The 17270-nt window shown below is 43.8% G+C and overlaps 1 protein-coding gene and 1 long non-coding RNA gene across 3 annotated transcripts in view; both read right to left on the bottom strand.

Annotated features, from left to right (window-relative positions):
- Positions 1-235: 235 nt before the first annotated feature.
- Positions 236-17270, bottom strand: part of LOC147583289 (uncharacterized) — a 29288-nt gene continuing 12253 nt past the window's right edge. Inside the window, exons 2-6 of one of the 2 annotated variants that reach the window (XR_015248057.1) lie at positions 16858-17070; positions 16561-16754; positions 7269-7510; positions 6633-6869; positions 236-1369 (exon numbers count right to left, since the gene is read on the bottom strand). This is a non-coding gene — a long non-coding RNA (uncharacterized LOC147583289). The remainder of the gene's footprint in view (positions 1370-6632; positions 6870-7268; positions 7511-16560; positions 16755-16857; positions 17071-17270) is intronic. The other variant, XR_015248058.1, reaches the window with a different exon arrangement.
- On the bottom strand, positions 8918-15401 carry LOC112866856 (uncharacterized). Its single transcript, XM_086680287.1, is given in 5 exon segments — positions 8918-9427; positions 9463-10667; positions 10714-11727; positions 11730-14809; positions 14863-15401. Coding segments are annotated over 5 exon segments (6348 nt in total).

Genomic DNA, 17270 nt, shown 5'->3' with positions numbered 1-17270 from the left:
AAAAGCTGAGCTTCTCTGTGTCATACTCCTGTTTTGCCAAGTCAACACATTTGCTACATTTTCCAAGTAATAAAGATGAGCGACTGTGTTAATTATAAGACCAGGAGGAATGTACAAATAAGCTTTTTTTCTATTCATCCACTGCTTTGATCCCATTTGACCTGAGAACTGTTGGGATCTTTGGTTTCTCAAAGGCACTGCTGACTATTCAGAGAAGAATGAATATTCAAACGGCTTTGCAGAATGGGTTAGCCATCGGCTGTGCCCTTTATTAGTTGTGTACACTTGAGAAATTTTCTTAATTTCTCTGTGTCTCAGTTGTTTTTCCTTTGCAAAGTGTAAGTACTTTTTTTTTTTTAAAAAGGGTTTGTAGAATAATTTTTGTATCCACTTTCAGTTTTTTAATTTTTTTCCAGTTTTATTAAAGTATAATTGACAAAAATGATATATACTTAAGGTGTACAATGTGATATTTTCATATAGGTACACATTGTTAAGTGATTATCACAATCAAGCTAATTACATTATTCATCACCTCACATAATTACCTTTGTTTTTGTTGTTCTGGTAATGACATTTAAGATCAACTCTATTAGCAAATTTCAAGTACACAATACAGGATTATTAACTATAGTAACCCCTCTGTACATTAGGTATGAGAACTTACTCATCCTGCATAACTGAAACTTTGTACATTTTGACCTACATCTCCACATTTCCCCTACCCCCAGTCTACTAAAAAAGTTGAGCTCATATAAGCAGAGAATAAGTGGTAGTTATAAGACTATACTTACATATTGTAAGTATGCTTTAAAAATACTTCTCAACCCTATATCTCCAATGAGGAAGCATCTACCACCCCAATATTGTGACACCTAGTGCCTTATGCAAAGCATTTCTATTGCTCTTATCAACTGTGTTGTAAAGATGAGCTTCGTATCCACTAGCCTCTAAAAGCAAACCAACTGGGGAACCTGGGTGTTTCAGTTGGTTAATAGGTTGACTTTTTATTCGGCTCAGGTCAAGATCTCAGGGTTGTGAGATAGAGAGCCCCACATCAGGCTCCGGGCTGGGCTTGGAGCCTGCTTGGGATTCTCTCTCACTCCTTGTGCCTCTGTCCCTCCCCCCACCTTTGCCCCTGCTTCCACTCACTTTCTCTCTCTTTCTCTAAAAATAAAAAAAGCAGGGGGGGGGGGCGGTGCCTGGGTGACTCAGTCCGTTAAGTAGCCCACTCTTGATTTCAACTCAGGTCATGGTCTCATGGTTCGTGAGTTCAAGCCCAGTGTCAGGCTCTGTGCTGACAGCATTGAGCATACTTGGGATCTCTCTCTCCTTCTCTTTCTGCCCCTCTTCTGTTTGCGCACTCTTTCTGTCAAACAAACAAAAACAAACGAACAATTAAAATGAAATAAAAGCAAACCAAGCAACAAAATAACTTTAAAACTTTAAGAGTAAGGTCAGTGTTTAATTCTTCTTCATAACTCTAACAGCTCCCAGAACTTAAAAAGTGCTGACAGAAAGTATTAAATATTCACTTAATAAATAAAATAATTCTTTCTGATAAAATTAGTAATTTTTACTGATTTGTGGTAGATGCAGCTTTGATATTTAGGATCTTGTAAAGCATCAATGAAGAGTCCATTGGCTTGGTCAGTGTGGTGTTACGGCTGAATCAGAAACATATGTTAAAAGGGAATGAGCTTCCCAAGTGGGTAAAATAATCTTGAATTAATGTATGTAATAAAGCAGGCATGACAGAACTTGTGAACTCTCTAAAACACCATTAGAGCTCTTAGTGTAATCTCATTTTTGTACTTAGTAGCATCATTGTGTAACTTGGCCTGAAAGAATTTAATTTTAGAATGTCTAAATCACACTTATGGGGAAAATTTTAGAAGAATCTACATTGCGAACTAAGCTTTTCTTCTGTCCTCTAAATTGATATAGGGAAGCATTTATTTTTGTTTCCAGAAAGTAAAAGTGGTCAGAAGGGCAAATTATCCATAATTAATGAACTGAACAACATAAAGGATTTTACAATTTCCTTTTATTTAAAGAAAAGCTATAAAGAAGAAATACTTCTATAAATGACATGTTTAATGGACAAGACTTTTTAAAAAAATGTCTCATCTGCATGAAGAAGCATGATTATTTCCAATTGGGATAAAACGTAGAAATATAATTGTTCCTTCCTTGTAATGATGCCAAGTACACACTAGTTTTGAATAAATTTTTTTTTTGGTTAATTAATTGAAATGATCAAGGCATTCTGACATTACTTTGCAGTCTTTGTTAGCTGATGTTCAAACTTTGATCCACCTACCGTTTTAGTAGATTGGAAGTAGAAACCAGGTTTTGACTTACAAATTAATTTCATGTCAGCATTACTACATTATTTTAATCCTGAATAAATATATTTCATTAACTAAAAGGCAGAGCCCCTTAAGGAAAATAATGATAATTGCCAATATGTATTTACATAAATACAAAGTTCCTCAATGTTATTTTATAAGTGTCAGAGCGAGATTCAATCTCAGGTCTCGGATGCTAACTTCCTAGGCCTATGCATTCTATGATACTGCTTATGCCAATAAAATTGGTTTTTTTTTTTTGTGCCCCTACACCTCTTTTTATGTGCTCCTTTGCCTTCATTCTGCTTCCTTCCAAATAATCATCCTTGATGTACAGACAACTAGTGATATCCATCCAACTCTGCAGATGCTGGCTTCAAATGTTACTCATTCTCTGCCCCATTCTTTCACTTTCTTTTGTTCTTGGCAATGTGACAATGAGTCTAGTGGACATTCTGGTAAGCTGGCCACTATTACAAGGCTAATAATCCATGTCCAAATTGATTCAGATCAATAAACCATGCTTATATTAAGATAATTAGTGGCAGTGTGGTAGGCTTTTTTGACCACCACTGGCTTTACACACACACACACACACACACACACACACACACACACACACACACACAATGAATGAAGGTATTCCTTTTCAGAACTGATGAGTAAATGAATTCCCTTTGAATTGTTAGAATTTCCTCATTCTCACTCTTAGTCATAATTATCTTTACTTTGTCATCCTCATCTTGCATTCTTCAACTGGCCAAACTACTTTACAGGAAATGTGTCATAAACTAAAATATACTTCTATTTAGCAAAAGTGGAAAAACAGACTATTAACTATTGAGAACAGATGAAAATGTACATATTAGGGTTACTTACAGCATCATTGCCAACATTGGAACAAAATCTGAAATTCTGATTTCTGCTATATCTGGGTGGTGCTAATTTGACCACGTTTTTAAAAATTAGCCATGGTAATAATGTTTGAACACTGAAGGACAACTGGGTTATGTTTTCAAAATATATCTTTCAAACTTTTTTTATCATCTAAAACATAAAGAAAAATAAACAAAGCTCAAATAACAACAATGACCAAAAAAAAGCCCTATGCCTTGATTAATGATTTTTGAAATTATGTTTTAGTTATATAATAATTCAATGTAAAATAACTCGCACGTTTTTAACATCAGAACAATCCTTTCCCTATGGAGTTCATTTATACCTGAGATTCATGTGGTAGTCCTTGGCATTCCACAAAGAAATTAATGCCAGCAGATATTAATTTGTCTAGACTTCTATTCCAAAAGGCAAACTATTTCCCCAGTTTTAGGACACATAAATGGCTAAGAGGATGATACCACGTATAAAGGAATGGGTTCCAGACATAAAATACCTATAGCTATAAAGGGAGAAACAGATGGTGTACATCAGAATTCTCCCAATAATAAGGAATGTACTATTTTATGTGGATCCCTAAAACCTGGTCTTAAAATCCTTAACAAGCTGAACACACTTGCTCATGGCTCCTCGATCATTAGACTGTAAAACAATGAAGCCTCCTTGATAAGGTAAAAGTGAGTTATTAAGCTACGTCGGTACTTTCTGACAAAATCCTGAGTTGAGTTTTAAGTTAGATGTGTAAAGGAAAGTTGATAAAAATATAATAAAGAGCCCCAAACTAGAAATAGTCCTCAGCATTTCTTTCTTGCCTCCAGGACTCTTTGGCTTCCCCTCCTGCTTTCCCTTATTGCTTCTGTCGCTCCTCCATCTGCTCCATCTGTTAAGGTCCACTTAACAGTGTCGTGTTTGTTGGTTTAAGAAAAACCATGCCAAACAAAAGGCTTCCAATAAGTGATTTTCTGCTAAAATGCAAGGTAATTTGTAGAGCCATCAAAGTCCAAATGTTTTTTAACTCTTGTATCTGTGTGTGTACATATGTTCTTGGGCAATATATCCTGCAAGAAAAAATTATGTGGTATGTCAAGGAGTCAATGGTGCCTTTTATAAAAGTGTTAAGAAAACATTTTAAAAAAGAGATTGGAAGACAGGTTAACTACTTAATAACTAACTTATTTTTTAGGCCCACTTTAATCATGCTCTCTTTGCTCACAATTAGTGTCACAGAAGTAAATAAGCTACCGTGAGAACACTTTGATCTCAATTACTGTTTGGGTAGAAAAATAAGTTGTTCTTTACACCACCTGAACTGATTTTCTGAATTACTATGTGAGGAGTATTTTTTTTTTCAAGCAATGTAATTGCCTTGTTTTCCATTTAGGGAGGAATACAGAAGAATGTATTCCTAAAAATGAAGATATACATATTATTACCAGGAGTAGAAACTTTGTATAATGGAGATAATATTGACCTAGGAATCAGAACTTCTGAGCTCTAATCCTTATTCTGTAACTACCAAAGTTACTTTCCCTTTGGCAAATGTCAGTTCTCTGGGTCTCACTTTCCTAAACTGTAAAAAAGAGCTTTGGACTTAGTCTTCAAATTACTGTCAAATTCTAAAGTTATTTTTATCTATCTTAATTCAGCTAAATGCGTTTCCTCAAGTATGCTTCCATTACCTCTTAGGAGTTTTTGTTTTTGTTTTTCCTTGAAATTCTCAGAGATTACAGACTTTAACTTAGGGACAAAGGATGATAAACTTGTTTTAGGTAAATGTAGAATAGAATTCAGAAACTCCATTACAAATCATCAACTCTAATATCATTAAATTTTCAGCCTCCTTGCTCATTATAAATTTAAATGTCTTGAAAATCCATGTATTAATTAAGTGAAGTGAGAGATAATTTACTAAATGTACAAGCAATGAGCAGATTCCTGTGTCAGCCCCATATGCAATTTGATAGTAGATTCAAGGAATTTTAGAGCAGACAGGAATTTTATTACTCTTTATTTTCACAAATATTTAAAAGGAAGTAGAGACAGTGAATGACTTCTGCATGTTCTTTTACAACACTATTGGGGTAAAGTTTACATATAATAAACTAATTTATAGAGTATAATTTTGTGTTTTCACATAGGTATACACCAGTGAATGCGTCACTAAATCAGCATATTTGTGATATTCTTCACTCCCAAAAGCTTCTCTGCCTTTCTGTAATCCCTCCCTACCCTCCTTCTTCATCCCCTGGCAACCATTGACCTGCTTTCTGCTTCCATATATTAGTTTGCATTTTCTATAATTCTTTACAAATAAAATGATACACTATGCAATGCCCTCTACCCCTTTTTTTTGGTCTGGCTTCATTCATTCAGCATATTTAAAAAAAATTTCTTTTAATGTTTTTCTTTATTTTTCAAAAAGAGCAAGAGAGAGTGCAAACGTGGGAGGGACAGAGAGAGAGGGAGACACAGAATCTGAAGCAGGCTCCAGGCTCTGAGCTGTCAGCACAGAGCCCTATGTGGGGCTCCAACTCACCAACCGCAAGATCATGACCTGAGCTGAAGTGGGACACTCAACCGACTGAGCCACTTAGGTGCCCCATAGCGTATTCTTTTTTTTTTAAAGAGGCATCCATGTTATTACTATTGGGAGATAATCCTCCATGGGTCTCCCATGTTTTCTACATGTCTTGTGAGCAGAGTCACCAACTGCTTTTGTTCTGTATTATCTTTGCAGGGATATTTGAATAGAGGAGAGACTTGGAAGATAGCGAGTCTCCCTCCAGAGCAAAGGGCAGGTTTGTGTATTGTCCAGTATGATAAAGATATTGCCTTCCTACAGGAAGGTTAAGCAGGCTTATTGCCTAGTATAAAATACTTGAGTCCCTGAGCTTGAGGTCATTGTTCTGTAACACACTGTATTGCATCCGCCATCTTCACATTGTCCTGCTTGAATCGGCGCTAAGGGAACCGTGCTACTCTGCTATTGCTAATGTTGTGCATAAGAAAGTCCTTTGTCTCTGACCCGGGAGACTCTAGCTTGTTAGCTGGCAAATGCAGTAAAATATCAGATCCTTTAGAGTTCTTTCCAGTTAGTTCATTATTTTTTATTAGTGACTTAATGCATTTTATGGCTATACCTCAATTTGTTAACCCATTTATAAGTTAATGGATATTTGGGCTCTTTCTAGTTTTTGGCAATTACAAGGAAAAAAGCTGTTATGAACATTTATGTACAAGTATTTATGTAAACTATACTTTCTCTTTAGTACATACATAGTAGTAGAATGGCTGGCACACATAGAGGTATATGGTTAACTTTTAAAGAAACTGCCACATGGTTTTACAAATTGGTTGTATCAACCAACATTTCTACCAACATACCTTCATAGGCTGGGCTCCTCTGCTGGGTAGGCTGTGGACGGCTCCACGGTTTGGTGGTACAGCGGGCTGTGTTCCAAGGCTGCCCAGGGTCGCTGTTCAGGCTCCCAGGCTATGTGGGACCAGAGACCGTGCTCAACAGTTGGGCAAGACGGCGGGCCTGGCTTTGCTCTGCAACTGCCCCGGTTCTCTGGCCAGACTTCCGGGATGGGTAGGATTAGAGGATCCAAATCTGCTTCCCTGCCAAGGGGCAGCAGTAAAACGAGTTGCTACGGCCCTGACTAGAGACCCGAATTAGGCAGAACTCTGCCAACCAAGCTCCCTGGCGAAAAGGGATGACCAGCAGAGACACCTGCTGGGATCTCTGCCCAGGCACAGCTGTAAGTAGGCTCTGGGTTCTGGCCGCTGTAAGCCCCACCCCCACCATCGTCAGCTCCCGCCCATTCCCTCAGTGATTCCGTCCCAGGCGAGACCCAGTGGGCCCCTGGGAAGTGTCCTGCAACGCTGGGGAAACAGGATGTCCACCTCTGGGTCTCTTTAACCCCTTGTGACGAGGTAGGTCCAGAGCAGCCTTGAGGCAGAGCTGCGCCCCGGTTTGGGGGAGGGACGACGGGGCCAGAGTGGAGCCACTTCTCTTACCCTTATAATATGATCTGTCTTGGTGTCTGCTGTCTAGGGGGGTGCTTCAGTCTCACCCCTGGGTTCTGGGATTTTTCTCAGTGGTGTCTTGTCTGTGGATGGATGCTGATCGATCTTGTGACTGGGAGTGAAGTCAGGATGATGTTACCTCCTCAGAGGATGGGGACTGGCCCAGGTGGAACACTGGTGGCAAGCTCCTAACAGCCTAGAGAGCTAGGTTGGTGGTGGTGGACCTTTGTAGGCTGAAAAGAAGCAAACTATTGATACACACAACTTAGGCGAATTTCAAAACCTTTGTTAAGTGAAGGTGGTAAAACATTAAATTCTGTATGGTCCCATTTATATGAAATTCTGGAAAAGGCAATGTTTATGATAGACAGCAGATCAGTACTGCTTGGGTCTGGGAATTGAGGAGGGAATTCATTTCAAAGAGGCCCGAGGCAACTTTCTGAGGTAATGTAAATGTTTTGTAATGTATCGTGATCATGCTTACAAAACTGCACACAGTTACCTAAACTTAGTAATCTGTACACTTAAAATGTGGGATGAGTTTTATTATATGTAATATACACTTTAGTAAATTTGCAGTGAGAGAAAGAGGGAGAGAGAGAGAGAGAGAGACGATTGGGAAGATTAAGGCTTGAACTGGATTGGACCATGAGGTATATCCAACTCTTGATAATTAAGTCCTTATAAAGTACTGAAAAGTCTATCTGACAGACAAAAAGGAATTTATAGGGGCACCTGGGTGGGCTCAATCCATTGAGCATAGTATTTTAGCTCAGGTCGTGATCTCAGGGTTTGTGAGTTCATGAGTTCAAGCAGCACGGAGCTCCCTGCTGTCAGCATGAGAGCCCACTTTGAATCCTCGTTCCGCCTCTCTCTGCCCCTCCTGGGCTCACACTGTCTCTCTCTCTCTCTCTCTCTCTCAAAAAATGAAAGCATAAAAAAATGAATATAGTAAGCTACTTGTAAGGCTAGCCAAGGTGACAAAAAAGATGCACTTCTCCACCCATTTGGTTTGACCAGAGAAAAACAGCCAAAAAGAACAATAAAGCTTCTGCTGAACAAAGTCCTCTGATTAGCAGGATCCACTTGGCATCTAGAAAATTTAGCTGCTTGAGAATCTTCTAATGTAACGCCCAAAGTTCAAGAGACCCCAAAAACGAACCACCAGAGTCCAGAGCCAAAGCCAAGTGGCAAGGGTCGTTTATTGCAGGTTCGAACCCGGTCCTCCGCGCACTCGTTGCCAGTGACGCTAAGAGGCCCCGAGTGAGGTTTTTACAGCCCTTTTATAGACAGGTACAGACAAGTCATGGGGAAAGCAGGGATTTTTCAGAGCAATTACAGAGCTGCAATTGGTTGATATTTAAATTTGAACACTTAGCAGAATTGGATTGGTTCCCGCCTTTAGATCATACCACAACTAGGGGTACGGGTATCTTAATGATTGGTCAGGAATACGGGGGCGCGCCAAGCAATTGTACAGAAGCGGAACAAGCTGGTTAGGCTGGTTAGGTTTCAGTTTCCCGTAACTTAAGCTTTGTACAGAAGCGGAACAAGCTGGTTAAGTTTCAGTTTGCCTAGGCCTCTCATTCCCCCCCTTTCTCAAGTACCTGAGGAACCAATCTTGGGTCCTACAGTATTACCTAATCAAGCTCGCTTTCCATGTCTAGGGGCTGATACTGTGGCCTAAGGACCATAATCTGAATGGTGTTTAGTCTGTCCCTGATAAAGTCCATTATTTTGTTGATCACAATAGGGCCAAGGGTAAAAAGGAGGAGGAGGCATAGTAGGGGGCCAAAAAGGGGAAGAAGGTAGGGGAGAAACCCGTGGAGTCCTGACCACAGTGGGTTTTCGGCTAGTTCTTTTCGTTGGCGTGCGAGGTCCTCTTGGAGCTGTTTGATTTTGGTCCGAACTATTCCTGATTTATTGGCATAAAAGCAACATTTTTCTTGTAGGGCTAAGCAGATGCCGCCTTGTTCTGCGATTAGCAGATCCAACCCTTTTCTATTCTGTAACACCACTTCTGCTAGGGAATCTAGCTGATCTTGCAGATCCTGGATTGTCCCTGACAAGGCTTCGACGTCGTCAATTAGTTGACGAGAGAGTCGCAGATAGGAGTGTATGGAGACTCCTAATCCTGCTGTCCTGCTGTCCTGGTAGTTAATGCGCCTGTAATTCCTAGGCCTACCAGGAGGGGGATAACAGCCACAGCTCGTTTGGATCTGCCAGCTACAAAGTCCAGACTAGGGATGGGCATGGGGGTTTTTCCTGTGACTAAGTCGATATCTGGTAGCAGAGTGGCCAGGATGCATACTCCAGTCCAATTGTGGGGAAGATAGGTGTAGGCTAGGTTATTTCCGCAGACGAAAACGGTGGTGTTGGTACTACATAAGGAGGAGTTGATAGTGATGTACTGGTGGCATTGGGCAAGAGATATGATCCCTACATCTATGCTGTTATTCTGGGAGGTAAGGTTATTTATAAAGCAAGAGGCATTGAACGGGCTAATGAATTGAACGGGGAAGGGGTCAGGTAGGGAAGAGGGAAAGCAGTCATTGGTTATGCGGATATCAACTTCAGTGGGAATGGCGATGGGTTGGGGAGTTTGCTGGGGTAGGCAAAGCCAACAATCTTGGGCTAGAGTCGGGTTAGAGATGTTTAAGAGTGAGAAAGTGGTTTCTAGGATAGACATTGTCTGAGGGTCTAACTCGTAAGGGCTGTGCCTAGGGAGAACTAGGGGGTGGTAATTAAGCTGTGGATACATATGTTCTGCGAGGTCCTTAAGCCTCGTTTGCGTTTCAATCTGTCTAACAGCGTCTTGGGGTCCTTCACCGTCAGACACATGTATGGGGGCTCGGGGGTTCCAGCAGATGGCGGCTCCAATTGAGCCAGAGCAGCCAGCTTGAAATTGCATATTGTTATCACTGGCTATTGCTGCCCTGTTACTTTGTAGGATGGCCATAAAGTAGGTGGTGGAGTTATCTGGCCCTATACATTGTTGATAGGAGTCATAACAAGAGCTGTGCATCAACTCTTGGAAAGTGGAGCAAGGGCATTTTGTCATAGGGGGCAGGGGTTTGGGTTTGTTAACACATAACCACTGCTGTTGTTGGAGTCCGGTGGTGTCATAGGTCTGGGTTAAGTAAGCGGTTGTGGTCCCACAGTCTTGGGTTTGAGTGTAGCTTCGCTGTAGACCCCCTCTTCCTACAGAGCCGGCTACTATTCTTTTACTATGTGGCAGGGCAATGGTGCTAACTACGCCACCTCTGCAATCACAGGGCCTTCCATACAGAGCTTGTAACAATCTCTGTTTGTCAACGGGGGCATTTAGTCCTCCCTCCAGGAGTTTGAGGTTGAGGGCTAGTAGGACAAGGGTCACTATCTGGAACATGTCTGGGGGAGGCACGGCGCAAGGTTAGTTTGAGGGGGTTTTTCTTACTCCGGTCTACAGTCCAAGTAGTATTTCTATCAATGTGTCCCACGAGGTTAGACAGCGGGTCCACAGGCTTAATGTGGGTGTGGTGAATCCAGGTAGGGAGGTTATCTACCTTGATGGCGGTGGGACTTACCTTAGAGACGAATGCAGGCCCATTGTCTGACCCTATCATTAGTGGAAAACCATACCTGGGCAGGATTTCTTCTAGGATCTTTTTGGCTACAGTCTGCGCCGTTTCCTTCTTGGTTGGAAAGGCTTCGGTCCATTCTGAAAAGGTGTCTACGAACACTAGTAAGTATTTATAGCCGTATTTGCCGGGCTTTACTTCAGTGAAGTCAACTTCCCAGTGGGCTCCCTGTAGGGTTCCTCTTTTACGGTGGCCTTGGACTGTGACATGTAGGTGCGCATTCTGGAGTCGACATGCAGAACAGGCTGTCACAACTCTTTCTGTCTGGTCAGAGATGTTTCTTAACACTAGTTTGGATTGTCTGATGAGATCTTGAAGCCTTCGGGGCCCCAAGTGGGTAGAGTGGTGTATTTTTGTCAGGATTGCGTGGCCCAATTTTTTGGGAAGGATAAGGCGGTCTCTGGAGTCCCGCCACCATCCATCTGTAACTCGGGTCATTGGGAGCCTGCGTATCCAGATAAGATCATCTTCTGAGTATTCAGGCTGTGGGGGTAAATCTCGGGGCCCTGGATCTGGTAGCTGCGCAGGTAATACTGGGATGGGTTTTTGTGCTACCTGGCATGCAGTTTGGTCAGCTAGGTTATTTCCTGGAGAGATTGGATCAGTTATTTTTTGGTGACCCGGGCAATGTACTATGGCCAGTTTCTTAGGGGCCCAAATAGCGACCAATAGGGCCAGAATTTCCTCTCTATTTTTGATATCTTTGCCTTCAGCAGTGAGTAGTCCCCTCTCACGGTATATTGTCCCATGTATATGGGCTGTGGCAAAGGCATACCGGCTGTCTGTATATACAGTCACTTTGTGGTCCTGCCCCATTTTTAATGCTTTTTCAAGGCAATCAGTTCTGCCCTTTGGGCAGAAGTCCCTGGGGGCAGAGCCTCTGCCCATATTACTTCAGTCTCAGATGTCACTGCTGCCCCTGCATACCTCTGTCCTTGATGGACGAAGCTGCTTCCGTCAGTGAACCAGGTGACCTCAGCATCCGGTAAAGGCCGGTCCTGTAGATCTTCCCTTATTCCATGGATCTGAGCTAGGATGTCGGCGCAGTCATGGAGCGGGGAGTCCAGGTCAGGGTCAGGTAGCAGCGAGGCCGGGTTTAGAGTTCGGGGAGGGGTGTATGTGATCCGCAAGGGATCTAACAGGAGTCCCTGATAGTGGGCCATCCGGGCATTGCTCATCCACCTATCGGGGGGCTGCTTGAGCACTCCTTCGATGGTGTGGGGTGTGGTGACATGTAACTCTTGGCCTAGGGACAGCTTATCGGCGTCTTTAACCATTAGGGCTGTAGCCGCTATTATCCAGAGACAAGGGGGCCATCCTGCGGCTACAGGGTCCAGTTTTTTTGAGAGGTAGGCCACTGGTCTGGGCCATGGACCTAGATGCTGGGTTAGCACTGCCTTGGCTATGCCTTTATGTTTGTCCACATATAAGTGGAAAGGCTTAGAGATATCGGGCAGTCCTAGAGCTGGGGCCGATAGGAGGGCTCTCTTTATCTGTTGAAATGCCTGCTCAGCTTCCGCAGACCATTCAAATGATGGTTGGTTTTTAGAGACTGCGTAAAAGGGTTTGGCCATTTCAGCAAAACCTGGGATCCATAACCGGCAGAATCCCACAGACCCCAGGAATTCTCTCACCTGTCGAGGAGTGGTGGGTCGCGGAATGCGGAGGACAGTCTCTTTCCGGGCATCGGTAAGCCATCTTTGTCCTTTTTTTAGCAGGTACCCCAGATATATTACCTCAGGTTTGCAGATTTGGGCCTTCTTAACGGATGCGCGGTACCCTAGGTTCCCCAGCGTCTGTAGGAGGTTTTTCGTCCCCAGGAGACAGGCTTCTCGGGTCTCAGCTGCAATAAGGAGGTCATCTACATATTGTAGGAGAAACACATTTGGGTTTAATTTCTGGTACTTACTTAAATCTTCGTGGAGGGCTTCATCAAATAGGGTGGGGGAATTTTTAAATCCTTGTGGAAGTCGGGTCCAGGTGAGTTGTCCATTTATGCCTCTTTCCGGGTCCGCCCATTCGAATGCAAAGATGTCTTGGCTCTTGGGGGCCAAAGGCAGGGTGAAAAAGGCATCTTTTAAATCAAGGGCAGTGTACCATCGTTTGTCTGGGCTGAGGGTACTGAGAAGAGTATAAGGTTTGGGCACGGTAGGGTGAATGTCCATAACCCGTTTGTTGACCTCTCTTAGGTCTTGCACTAGCCGGTAATCTCCGCTGTTAGGTTTGCGCACAGGCAACAAAGGGGTATTCCACGCCGAATGGCATGGTCTAAGGATTCCGACGTCGAGGAGACGGCTGATGTGTGGGGTGATGCCCAGCCTGGCCTCTGCTGACATGGAGTATTGCCTGACCCTCACGGGGTCGGCCCCTGGCTTGACTTCTATGAATAGAGCCGGGCGATGTTTTGCTAGCCCTATTCCCCCGGTTTCTGCCCAGGCTTCGGGACACCAGTGGAGCCAGTAGCCAATATCCTGTTCTGGGAGGGGTGGAGTTTGGTGAAGCCGATATTCATTTTCCAGTTGTATGGTGAGGACCGAGATAGGTTGGTCCTGGGAGTCAGTTACTTTAGGCCCTCCGGGCTGAAAGTGAATTTGAGCTCCCATTTTCTTGAGGAGATCTCTTCCCAGCAAGGGGCAGGGACTATCCGAAATAACCAAAAAGGAATGGGTTACCCTTCCTGTCCCTAGATCCACGGTTCGTTGGGTGGTCCAAGGATATTTTTTAGTTCCTGTAGCTCCCTGGACCCAGGAGGACTTATCACAGATTTTTCCATGAGGGCTAGTGAGTACTGAATGCTGTGCTCCTGTGTCCACAAGGAATTGCACAGGAGTCCCCTCCACTTGTAGGATTACCCTGGGCTCGGGGAGGGGGTCCGAACCCCATCTTCCCTATTCTGAGTCCTGGGTAAATAGGATGGGGGCCACTTTGGTTTGCCACGGCTCTGATCCCGAGCGCAGTTGTTTCTTTTTGGGACAGTCACGAATCCAATGTCCTTTTTCTTTACAGTAGGCGCATTGGTCTTTGTCTAGGGGGCGCCTGGGGGGGTGAGTTTTCTGTTCTCCTGTGGGCCCTTGATCTTTCTGAACTATGGCGGCTAAGACTTTAGTCATTTCCCTGGTGGCTTTGAGCTGTTTATCCTCTGGAGCGTCCCGATTATTATCTACCCACTGAGCAATGCAGAGTAGGTCCTGGATCTGTTTTCCTTCTAGATCCTCTAATTTTTGGAGTTTCTTCTTGATGTCAGAGGCAGCCTGGTTTACAAAAGACATCACAACTGTGGCCTGATTTTCGGGGGCCTCGGGGTCCATGGGGGTGTACTGCCTAAAGGCTTCCATTAATCTTTCTAAAAAGGTGGCAGGGCTCTCTGTTTTACCTTGTATTATCGAGTATACCTTGGCCAAATTAGTGGGCTTGCGTGCTGCAGCCCGGAGACCCGCCATTAGAGTCTGGTGATAAATGAGCAGTCGTCCCCTACCTTCTGCTGCATTGTAGTCCCAATCAGGCCGAGTCAGGGGAAATGCTGCATTAATGAGGTCAGGATTAACAGTGGGTCCACCATCTTCCCCGGGAACCAGCTTCCGCGCTTCAGGTTGAATCCTCTCCCTTTCTACCGCGGTGAACAGGATTCGCAAAAGCTGTTGGCAGTCATCCCAGGTAGGCTGGTGGGTGAACATTATGCTCTCTAGGAGGGCTATGAGATCTTTAGGGTTATCAGAAAACCGAGCATTTGGGGTTTTCCAATTATAAAGGTCGCTGGTAGAGAAGGGCCAATACTGGAGTCGGGGGTTGCCCGTTTCATCGGGGGGTCCTATTTCCCGCAGGGGTAGGGCCACAGTGGAGTCGGGGAGGCGAGAGCTTGGGTCACGCTGGGTGCGCCCACGAGTTCGCCGGCTGGCCCTTCGCAGTTGGTTTCATTTTCAATAGGGCTCGGCGCAGCTGCTGCCCCTTGTCTCCCTGGTCCCGGCGCAGCGGCCGCTTCCCGTCCTCCTGGTTCCCCTTGGGGGGCAACCAGCGGGGCGACTGGTGGGGCTGCCGCTGCGGGTAGGGCCTGGGGTGCGAGGGGAGGGGGATGATAGGGTGGAGGGTCTAGGGATAGTAGGTCCTGACTGTCGGGCAATATGGGACATAGGGGCGCCGAGGGGGTCCGCGGCTTGGTTGGGTCCATGGAGTGGGCCGCAAGAATCTTACAGGACCCTGAGGAGAAGAAGGGGGACATCCAGGGTGGAGGGTTTTCAACAAGATCCTGCCAGACGAGGATATAGGGAACCTGGTCTGGGTGGCCTTCCTTTCCTGGCAGGAGGGTTCTGGCCTTGACCTTAGCAATTATAGGCAAACAAAAAGTGCCCTCGGTAGGCCAGCCCACCCCGAAAGTGGGCCACTCAGACAGGCAGAAAGTGATAAGTCTCGGCTGGCGGATGTCCAGGCTTAGGTTATGGCCTCTAGTCTGGACATCCGTGAAATTAGCCAGAAGAAGGGAGAGAGGTGTACTCTGGTTCTGTCCCATAGTCTGTATAGGAAGAAATAGATGGGTTAAGTTAGTTTATGTTCCGGGAGTGAGCCGGATATACCCGCAGAGGAGAGGAGACACGTTAAATCGCAAGCGCGGTGGCAAACAGAAAGTGCCCTGGTGAAGAGACCAGATACGGAACGGGTGTCTGTAACCCGAACAAAAAGTTCCAATGGGCCAAAATGGTGCCCCAGACGGGTTCCAGAGGACATCTCCTACTGGTCTCGACTGACTGCCCTATAGCGCGTCCGCCAGGGCTGTGTCAGTCACTGATACAGATCCCGCGCGGGAGAGCCAGAAATGAACAAACAGAAACGGACAGAGCCGGCTCACTTACCGATCGGTCTCAGGAATGACCCGTTGACTTGGGGGTCTGGTGGGTTTGGGGGTATCCAGGACGAGCCCCCAAATGTAACGCCCAAAGTTCGAGACACCCCAAAAACGAACCACCAGAGTCCAGAGCCAAAGCCAAGCGGCAACATCCAGTTGGTTGACTTTTCATTTTGATGAAATGACCCAGAATTTATTTGCATGTGATTTGAGGCAAGGACTCGATTTTGTGGAAAAGTAATTATCTCATCATTATTTACAGAAACTCATTTTCTCCACTATCCTCAAAGCCATTTTTGTCATATGAACATGGTCTGTTTCTTGACACCATCCTATCCCCCTAACTAGTTTTTTTTTTTTTTTTTTTAATGCAAGGTCTTCTTTAATAACAATTTTAAATTCAGCAATAATGGTAAATTCTTTCAGTAGCTTAATAATTAACCTGTAGTGTCTCTTGTGTTTCCTAGATGAAAAATCATGTTACTTGAGTATAGCTAGTGTTTGGTGTCTTTTCTTTTTCTTTTTTAATTTATGCTTTGTTTGATATCCAAGTCTCTGAATAATATGTGTGTTTTTACTAAGCTGTCTGGTTTTTGTGTTCCCCATTGGCTCTAAAAATCAGTATCTTTTTTCTCTTCTGGTTTGTGAGTTTTTCTTTCTTTTCTTTCTTTTTTTCTTTACGTTTATTTATTTTTGTGAGAGAGCGAGATCAGCAGCACGAGCAAGGGAGGAGCAGAGACTGAGGGAGGGAAAGTCTCAAGCAGGATCCCCACTGTCAGCACAGAGCCCGATGCAGGGCTCTAACTCAGGAACTGTGAGATCATACCTGAGCCAAAATCAAAAGTCAGTTGCATAACCAACTGAGCCACACAGGTGCCCCATCGTTCATGAGTCTCATGGGACGTTCTTATTCCTTGGAATTTTTTTTTTTTTTTTCTGTGAAGACTCTTTGAAACCTGGCTTGAAGACAGGCTTCCCCAAATCGGATCTTAATTTGCTTTTTCTTAGGTTCCTAGGACACTATAAAGTAGAGATACTTTAAACTGAAATCTCAGCTTGAGTTTTCGTTTATTTAGTATTTTTTAGACCAGTTAGGATAAACATATTCCATTGGAGAACTGACCTGTGGTTATGAATTATCACAGAAGTTTTATTTTGTCTCAGATCTGCTTTCAGCACTTAGATTCTTAAAGAAGCAGGCTTATTTCTTGTTCCTTTTCATGTAAGCTATGGGTTTTTAGTGTCCCAGCTATAGGAATGAGTTTGTCTGCTATTAGATTCTCTTCTGTGGAAAGGGCGGCTCTTGGGCTTCTTCTCTTTGTCCTTCTCCCTATATCTTGGGAACAAAAAGTAAAATTTAAGATCACTCTTAGCAAATGCCCTTAAGGGTGAGTTGTTTTTAATATCTTAGCAGCTCAACATTGACTTTTAAAGGCTTTTAAAATATTTTATCAAACGTTTTTATTTTTTATTTATTTTTTATTTTTTTAATGTTTATTTATTATTGAGAGACAGAGAGACACAGAGCGTGAGCAG

The sequence above is a fragment of the Puma concolor genome, chromosome A2, assembly GCF_028749965.1.
Source record: "Puma concolor isolate L17-30 chromosome A2, mPumCon1.1.hap2, whole genome shotgun sequence".
In the NCBI taxonomy this organism is placed as follows: Eukaryota; Metazoa; Chordata; class Mammalia; order Carnivora; family Felidae; genus Puma; species Puma concolor.
The sequence above is the reverse complement of the archived record's forward strand: the minus strand, read 5'-3'. Positions and strand labels throughout refer to the sequence as shown.